This window comes from Scomber scombrus, chromosome 9 (genome assembly GCF_963691925.1).
Source record: "Scomber scombrus chromosome 9, fScoSco1.1, whole genome shotgun sequence".
NCBI classification, from domain to species: Eukaryota; Metazoa; Chordata; class Actinopteri; order Scombriformes; family Scombridae; genus Scomber; species Scomber scombrus.
The window spans coordinates 12583156-12593269 of NC_084978.1; the positions used below are offsets into that span (position 1 = coordinate 12583156).

Sequence of the window (10114 nt, forward strand, 5' to 3'; positions counted from 1 at the left end):
AACATTACACATATCTGTAAATATAGAGGCCTGTATCTCCTAGTCTGATGTAAAAATCTGCTATAATGTCTGTCGCACTCAGTTAAATATGACTTTTAATGATCTGTTTGTATACAATTTGAAAAATGACATTCAGTCACTTGCCACGATGATGGACAAAGTCAGATCAGCCATCTTGAATATTGTGGGAGCCAGCCAATCCAGATGTTCCATATCATCAATGATGACCCGCCCACTGTGCCTGTCAGTCACATCAACAGGAAGAGCTGACGACTGCAGCTGGTGAAAGGAGAGCAGAGCACAATTGTATCGCAGCACCGTCAAAGAAACTAGTTCAGCTGCAGGCAGTTTAAAATGTGTGACTCAACTAACCTGCATGTTTTAATCTGAGGGAGGGGACTTGGTTGAAAAGCTTCGAACATCACAAATAAAATAACCAAGCTGAGATTTGGACCCAAGACCTTGTTGTGATGAGGCAGCATGTTAATAACTGACAGACTATCCCAAAAGGTTTTTTTGTAAGAAAATTAGGTTTTTCACTTGCAGTAAAACAGTGAATATGCCACCCGACACGATAATACAGTCAACTGCAACACCACAGGCTGTGGTATATATAAAAAGTAGAAGTTTCTGATGCATCTCTACTTTCCTCACTTACTTGCAGGATGTGTAGATGTGTATAATTGTGGCAACACTGTGTTGTAGTGTTGGCAACCGACACACACAAATAAACCCACATTCACAGTCAACATTGTCCATCCGATGACAAGTGGAAAGTTAGGTATTATTGTGGTTGGGCTTTCAATATAAGGTGTGAATTCAAAGAGGCTTTTCTTCCGCTCTGTTTTAGCCACAAGAAGCTGGGCTTTCACTGCTGTTTAATCTCTTTTTAAAGAGTAGTTGAATACATTAAATTGTTTTCATGATTATTATCAACATCACACCATCTTACTGTAATATGGTGAAAATGGGCCTGCTGAAACCTCTTGCAGCTTTTTTCACTCAGTACACATCCTGTTGAAGCCCTCAGTCAGGTTTGTTCTGAGTCAACAGCCTCAGTGGTTGGTCAAAGGGGCGGAGAAATGGCCCACCACAGCTCTTCTCTGTCAGTGTAGCTGTTGCATGTGGCTTTGCTCGATTGTTCTAAAGACTGATATGCAGCATGTATCTACAAAGTGCTGTGAGATGAGAAAGATGGAGGTGTTTATTAATTTGAGTAGCTGTATCCTCACAGTTTTATACTGCTTATTTGTCCTAAAGCAAATCATTATTTTATGCTCTATTCTAGTCTACTTTTTATTTTATTTTTCTCTCTTTCCATTTTTTCTGTACTTTGTGTTTATTTTTTATTATTGGTTTTTTTTGTTTTTAATTGTATGTTTTTATGTTTCCAACTTTTACTATTATTGGGTTTTATTTAAATATTTTTAAATGTTGTGTTTTTATGTTTTTCGTTTCCTATTCTTACTGTTAAATGTTTTGTTTTTATGTAAAGCACATTGAGTTGCCCCTGGGTATGAAATGCGCTATATAAATAAAGCTGCCTTGCCTTATTTTTAGTAAACATGTTCTCAACTTACCTGTCAGTTCTTCACATCTCTTGACTTTCTGTGTGGTTTTGGCCACATTTCCTCTGGTTTTCCCCTGCAACTGTCCCTCAAACCCGCAGGCTACCACCTACACTGTAGTTAATGTAATTTCAAATGTGTTTCCTCCTCTTAGGTTGCTGTCCTAGTGAAGTTATAATTAGGGTATTATTGTTATTTGTGGAGTTTACACAAACAAAATAACACAAACTACAGGTCCAGGATGACTCTTAGCACAAATACAGAAAGCAAAACCGTATACACAGAAAGACAATAAATACAGCCTTCAGCTCCAACAGTGTCCGGTTTACAGTGTCTTGCTAGCAGCAAACAATATGCCAGTGTTTCCAAAAACATCATTGGGGTTTTGTCTTTACTGTGAGGACAGGATGTTTATGTTGCCCATTGCCATCAGGCCCAGTTGTTATGGGTCAGTAAATAGCTCCAATGTGTGAGGTTACTTCCTATTATAAGCCCTGCACACCCATTGTACAGCCACACAGATGATTTCCCTTATTCTGGCTGATTCTCAGGTCTGACTCTATTGTTAGCTTTGTTGCATCTGTTACATTTTTATCATCAATCCTCTGGTGATCTCATGTACACCTCAGTATAGTTTTGCCCACATTCAACCTGAGCATATGTGTAATCAGCCAAATAGATTAAAAAAAACACCTGTGTGCCTGTGAGTTACGTTTTCATTGTTTTTTTGCTAGAACTTCCTTAAGGGATACTGTAAATCTTTCATCAAAATCATTTGAAAAAGACATTTACTTAGTACTTTGCATTGCTTATAGCCACATTTGCTAGACATCAGTTATCTTCTTTGTGTAGCAATGCTACATCTCTTGCTCAACGGAAAGTGCATCACTGGTTTCTTGAATGTAAGGGGAAGTTCGTGTTCTGCATCTCAGCCAATCACTGTAATTTCCACTTTATAAAACTTGAACACCTTGTGACCAAAACTTCCATCTGGTGGGAAGACATCAGTCGTTTAAAACAAGGGTGCTGTACCACAATGATCGTACAACTGACTGCTTTGATACTTCTTACTGCAGTGTGTAAGTACAATTCTTATTACGTACAAGAAACCTTTATCTAGTCTGAACAGTCTGTGATAGTAATGCATATGAGACAAAGACCTGTAGATTCACATTTTTTAGTAAATTTATTTTGTTTTTTCTCAGCTCTAAATCAAGCTGCAGAGGTTCCTCAACTGATCTCTTTGACTGTGGTTGAAGTTGGTGACAATGTTACTTTTCACTGTCCAGTCTCTGAGAATGAAAAATTCTTTCACTGGTATAAACAACCTTTTGGACAAATGCCCCAAACAGTCGCTTCTGGACTCAACAGAAAAATAACAGTCAGTGAACAATTTAAGTCACGTTTGACAGTCACAAGCGAGGGCGTTCACTTTTCTCTCACTATCAGAAATGTAAGCAAAGAGGATGAAGCAACATATTTCTGTCTAAATGGAACAACACATTTACAGACTTTCAGCAATGGGAGTTTCTTGTCTGTGAACGGTAAACATAATTTGTTTCAATGATCTTTTATGTCTTAAAATTATTCAGATAATTTGTATTGTGAATTCCTTGTGTTGTATTTTTAATCTTATTTTACTGAATCACACAGACAACAATCAGCAGAAATCAGTCTATGTGACACAAAGTCCGGAGACAGCATCAGTCCAGCTGGGAGAAGCGCTGACTTTTCAGTGATCACTGCTCTCCAAGAACAAAGCAGAAAACACAGATCAGTGTCCAGATGAATGCAGTGTGTACTGCTTCAGAGCTGGATCAGGAGGATTTCATCCAGGTGCAGTTTACACTCACGGGAATAGGAGTGATGAACGAGAGGAAAGGAGCTGTCTCTACAGTCTGTCCAAGACTATACGGGACTCCTCTGATACTGGGACTTACTACTGTGCTGTGATCACATGTGGACAGATTTTGTTTGGAGAAGGAACTAAAGTGGAGATAAGTATGTATTTACAGTTTCATTTAAATCACGAATACATTTTGCATATGTATCAAACATATAGGTAAAATATATAAGATTTGCATATTTTTTATTAATCTGTTCTTTCATCCAAGTTTAGTAACTTGGTATTGATACAAACACGATGCCAATAGTTATCACCAAAATGTAATGTTTATCCCATTGTGTAAATTTTCCTTTGATACCTTAAACATTTGACATGCAGAAATATTTAAAAAGGAATCAATTAATTCATAATAAATACTTTATGCAAACATTTTTTTTTTTGGAGATACGTACTTGTGTCTCACTCCATTTATGTGGAGTATTTCACCTAAACATATGTAAACATTATAAATACTCTAGAAAACATACATGGAGAAAGTAAAAATAAAAGAGTAAAATACTCAACAGTTAGGCTATCCCAACACAGTTACCGTATTTAAGTTGCATCAGGAAACACATGAGCTGCCTATATTCAGTTTTATGCTACTCAGCCGTGAGCAAAAAATCAGGATTTGCGACATTCACTAATCATTGTCATTTGTTGTCATCAACATCTAACTTGCAACAACAGTAATTTTACATTTATAAAATGGGAAGCATTGATTTGTGGGATTGTTTGCAGAAAATAGCGTAAAAGTCATTGGCGCTATGTTTTTTTCTTATACTTTTTTTCAGGGCTTACACCGATATTTGCAATGCTCTGTCTCATTCATTATTACCTAACCCAACATAAAAACATCAACAATGCACCACATATCTGAATTCAACAGGCTGATTCGTCTGTGTGTGTGACAATAGGAGAGACCAAAGAGAGTGTCAGTCTGTTCTAAAGAGCTCCACAATGCTTACTTCTTACTTTAAGTACCAGGCAACAAAAATACTGTATTTTGCTCAAAATGCAAGGGTTCACAGTGCAAAGATATAAACAATATAAAAGATCATATTAAGACAGCCAAACATAAGCATTCTTTTCACTGAGAGCTCCAGAAAAGAAACTCTAACTAAGAAGAAAAATTGCAAAGCATAAGGCATTCAACAAACTTCTTAAAGGTAACTTTCTATAAGGGCTCTTTTTGCTAATAACAAGGTGTAATTGTGACTGTTTTGACATTTTAATTGTTGTAAATTCGGGACCAGCACGTGGCATAGTATTGTGAAGGCGTTTTAGAGAGTGTGTCACAGTCAGCTATTTAGCCAGCAGCCAATGCTCATGCACACTGACATATGAAGGAAACAATGATTTTTACTCTGCTGAGGTGCTGTCCATGGTGCTGAAAGATACACCCAATTGGTAGCTAAAATGATTGTCTCTCATCCTGATGAAAATGGCTATGGTGTGGTGCGTGATACACATAAGGGTCCCAGTTTGGGGGATTGAAAATATGGTCACTTTGCCAAATGTTGCTGAGAAAAATACAAAAAACAGCTTGAATCTGTACCTTCAGAGCTGTGTGAAAGTTAACCAGGGAGTCTTTCTAAGAAATTCATCAAAACCAGCTTCATCAGACAGGCTGGAAATAAACCGGCTAATGTTAGCTCGCCCGATTCACTCAACAGTTCATAAACACATAAAAAAAATGTTTCATCATGTTTATGTGAGCAGTCTGCTTTCAGAAAAAGTTCAGCAGCTTGCTGTCCTATCACGGTATCATTGATGCAGACTCGTCATGAAACAACATAACGTTGGTTACTTTTTAACATTTGCACAAGCTAATGGACTGATTTGTCACCTGAAAACTTTAGTAGCGATAATGTTGATATTAAAGTTTATTGTGAACGTCACATGTGCAGCCATAACCTAACAGCGTTTTCAGTGACAGGTCTTACCTTCAACATCATGGATGTAAGCTTCTGTCCAGTTTTATCCTGTACTTTTTGGATTTTGTTATGATTCCAGGATCAAAGTTGGATCCAGTTGTTCTTGTACTTGGAGCATTGTTGGCCTGCAGTTTGACTGTGAATGCTGTCCTCATGTTTTGCATTAAGAGAGTTTGTGAGAATTGGTAGGTAAGTTCCCCATATTGTACTTTTTCTTCCAGTCCGTCCCCCGCCACTCAATGTAATGTTACTTCACCTGGATGTTGGACCTTTGCTGTGCAGAATGATGTAATGGATGTGCAGATTTGACCCTCAAACATTGTTTTCATATTCATGTGCAGAGTCAAACCAACCATGAATTGATCGTACTTTTTATTTCCAAAGTCTCATACAACCTACTCCTCTGCGTTGTAGACCCCCATAGTTATCCACAAACTATTACAAACATGTCATTGAGCCTTACCATTGTACTGGGTGTCATGTTTATTCATTATGAAGAGTATGGGTAGTTTGTTCAGAAATGGCTCCACAGACTAATAATAGCAACCACTTTTTTAAGTGAGCACTTAGATGGTTTTTCAATGTTGAAAAATATTACAATTAAAAGTGTCAAGAATAAAATAATTCATTGAGTACATTTAATATTGTAAACCTTTAAGGAGTGAACCATCTCATGATGTCACCATACTGTATTTTTATTATAATTATATTACTTTTCCTAAGTAGCAGTAACTTCCACTGGCTGATGAATGATTGTGTCCTTTTTTTGTATAGAACATTTAATTTCAGATGTATGAAAGTATAGTGTACTGCAGGGACAAGTGTCCAACTAAAGTCAAGACTTGATCACTGTCAGTAAAGAACTGCTTTATTTATCTTCTATCGTCTTTTAATGAGACACAAAGCTCACTGATACGACAGCATTAAACACACTGTATGGTTTTTCTTTTATTAACAGGAGCAACAGGAGCTTCTCATTATTTTCGATGTGACAAGTCAACAGTGGATCAATCAAACAACCTGGAAATTATGCTTTTCATTAATATACAGCGATGTGTTGCCCTATTGTCACTGTCTAGGTGTAGTGGTCTTTATGTAGGTGTGAGATGAATAGGTTAACTTTTCCCCTTTGCCTTTGTCAGATCCAGAAGGTACAAAGTAAAATAAAATAAATTCACTGATAAGTAATATAATGTTGTTAATGTATAATGAGCATTGATGTATGGATACACATCACTAAGAAATATCATGGGAATATATTAATTGCAGTGACATTAGAAATGACAACAATGTTAAGTTTGTTTTTTAATGCAGTTCTGTTCAATAATATAACACATCTGCTGCTTTCATTACATTTCAGATTTCATCTAATGACACTGATTAAATAAGCCATTTATGTAACATTATAGTTTAGTTAATTATGTTGCAGTCCTAATCTGTAATTTACCTAAAAACATACAAACATATTTTTGCAGGATGGTGAAGCAGAGGCAGTGAACTATGCAGCACTGGATTTCTCCAAAAGAAAAGTGAAGAGAGGGAATGAAAACAGGAGAAAGTACAAACAGGACTGTGTGTACTCTGTTGTTAGGTCAGATTACCACAGCCAGTAAAACCCCTCTTGGCCGAGAAGGACCTTTACAATGCTCCCCAACTCTCTACAGAGGTCTGTAGCTAAGCTTGTTTTACAGTGTACAATATATTATGTGCATAGACTGCAAAAAAGGAAGAAGTCAACCATCAGTCAAAATGTGTATTTTGTAAGAAAAAGAGAGGAAAATAAAAAAATCCAGCATTCATGCATACAGCAGATTTCCAGACAGAGAGCTTTAAAAAGTTGAGAAAGATTCAGTTCTTGAGATAAACTAATAATTAATTTCAAACTCTTTTGAGATTAATATTGAAATATTTAAAAATATTTAAAATATATTGCATGCTAAAGGCTATTTGAAATGTCTAACTATTAAATAATTGGTAATTTCAACATCATAATGATGAATTATGATGTGATAATATTCAAAGATATTACACAGTGATACAAACAGAATGATGCACAAAATGTCTTTTATATCATCCAGGATTTAAAAAATCATTATGTTACAGAGTTCACAGGTGAAATTCATGTGCTGGAGCAGCTTAAAGCAGTTATTTTTACACATCATGTGGCAGAAAAAAATAATGAACAATTCTGGTGTGTGAATTAATTCTAAATCCTGACATCACTGTAGACACAATTTTCCTCCGCTGCTTTTACATTCCTTCTCCCCGATTTACCAGCTGTCTTTGTAAAGGTTGCTGTAGAATAAACCAACGAGTCCTCATTTCTCTGAGGAAATAAATCCCAAAATATTGTGAGATGGGAAGTTAATGTATGGACATGCAAATAGATAAAACATACTTTTTAAGTTAAATATTGTCTTTAATTTCCTTACCTGCTGACTTTGCTGACCACCTCTGGCTGTTCCATCATTTGTTCGCAGAGCAACAGCAGCTGTATAATAATAAAAATAATGACATTTAAGTAATATGACTTACACACATAAATGATGTGAATCTAAAGATATAGCTGTTACTGAATACCGTTTGATATATTAACATTTGAGTAATTTCTCTTACCGTTATAACAATCACAAGATTTTCTCTTGATGCAATATATGAGGAAGGTTGTTACAACCAGACTTATGGCCAAAGCAGCACACAGCAGGTAGATAATTGTGTTGGCCCTCTGTAAATCACACCCGCTAACGACTGAAGCTTTATGAAAAAATATGAAATAAAATAAATAATTTAAGGTTAAGAAAATGGCAATAAGTAATTTATGGTATTTGAAAAGATAATATGAAGTAGAACAAAATATTTCTCTGACAGTTGATCTAAATGGATTGTACTTGAAACACATATAGTATAATACAGAAATAACAATATAGAAATATAGAAATTAATTTACCTTCAATGTCCAGTTTTGTTCCATTTCCAAATAATATCTCCCCACATGTGGCCACAGCACAGTAATAAGTCCCAGCATCAGAGGAGCTGACGTTCTTAGAGAAGCTGTAGACACATTTCTGTGGAGAACGAGCCTCATGACTCTTTTCACATTCATCAGCACTGTTCCCATGAGCATAAATAAAACTGGGATGAGATTCATCTGATCCAGCTCTGAACCAGTGCACTCTGGGTTCTTCTAGACAAGTCTTACTCTCAGAGAGGACTGAACACTGGAGATTCACAGAGTCTCCTGGACGGACTGGATCAGATGGAAAGTCTTGAATGATGGCTGTGATGTCAGGTTTTGGTCCTGAGGGATTGAAAGCACAAATGATGAACATATTTTACAGTTACACACATTCATATGCAAAAACACTTTTTCTATAAACTATGGAAATGTTAAAATGTAACCATATAAAAAGGATAAGCTGATCATAACATTTAGGGCAGGTGGAACCTTTGATTGCAGACATTTATTTACCTTTAATCCTCAGAAATGTCCCTTTCAATAATGCCATGTTTAGTCGGTCTACATTCATACAGTAGTAAAGTCCAGTATCGTTTAACTCAGCTTTATTAATATGCAGGACAAATGTCCCAGGCTGTTGTTTAGTTATAATGTGAGGAGTCTTATTAACACCATCATAATCAAAACTATGTGTTCCTCCCAAGAATTCAGGCAAGTTTCCACCAACAAGCCTGATCCAGAACAAGGTGGTTGTTTTGTATGCAGATGTCTGTCGGGTACATGTCAGAGTCACATCATCTCCAACACCAACAGTCTTTGTCACAAAAATCTGATCGTCTGCACATCCTGAAAAAAAAGATTAAAATAAACACAGAGAAATAATAAAACAACATAGATTCATTTATGCGTTCTGCTAAATTGTTGAAAGAAGATGAAAATATTCTTAAACATTTATCTGGAGTAAAGCTGACTTAATATACTTACGTGCAACTCTGAACATGAGCAGAATATAAAATCCAAACAGCATTTTCTTGTTAATTCATGTAAGACAGCAGTTAAATTAAACAGAATCAGAAGATGATCCGCCTTAATGTAATCATATGAAATGGGAGGGAACAATTTCAGATCAATCTGATTGGCTGCTCATTATGTTGGCGGATCAGTGTACTACCCCAGTGGAAATAATATCAACCATCTTTCCAACCTATACAACAACACCAACAGCAAGCTTTTGTTTCATGTTTCATGGTGAGTTTCTATTACTGACACTGAGAGTAAACACAAGAGATGATTTCATTCAATCTTGAGGTAAACTTCAATAATCTCAAAAACTCTTGTTCCTAAGGTTTTGTTTAGATTTTTTCAAAATTTGAACTTTTCAGGTAATAATTATGGTCAAGCTGTTCATGACTCACACAAATCACCATAAATCAGATGTCATTTTATAGTTGCGGTCATCAAGAAATGTAAGGATGATTTGTCAGATTTTAATTTGTGGGAAGAGGAAGTCACATTTTTAGAGCGTTGTTATGATTACTACTATATTTCTTGGACAGTCGCTTGGTTTCCAGAAGAATTATCAGACTTAAAATTAAACCAAAGGATGTTCAGAAAATATCTCTCCAAACAAAACCTTGATGTTGATGTCTTTATTTTATTCTTGTTCCTTCAGTTTGATGTCTGAGCTTCACTGTGCAGAATAATGTGTAGAGTTTGACACTAAAAGACTTCACTTTCATCTAAAGGAAAGCAAGCGTGTTGAAAATCT

At 36.0% G+C, this 10114-nt stretch overlaps 1 protein-coding gene and 1 pseudogene across 1 annotated transcript; one reads left to right on the forward strand and one right to left on the reverse strand.

Moving 5' to 3' along the window:
* The first annotated feature begins 2012 nt into the window (after window positions 1-2012).
* Window positions 2013-6887, forward strand: LOC133986418 (uncharacterized; annotated as a pseudogene).
* Window positions 6888-7708: 821 nt separating this feature from the next.
* Window positions 7709-9373, reverse strand: LOC133986419 (signal-regulatory protein beta-2-like). Its single transcript, XM_062426236.1, has 5 exons — window positions 9331-9373; window positions 8860-9192; window positions 8338-8688; window positions 8007-8144; window positions 7709-7716 (listed from the first exon to the last, which is right to left on the reverse strand). Exons 1-5 carry the CDS (start codon window positions 9371-9373, stop codon window positions 7709-7711), a joined length of 873 nt encoding a protein of 290 aa, XP_062282220.1.
* Between the last annotated feature and the right edge of the window lie 741 nt (window positions 9374-10114).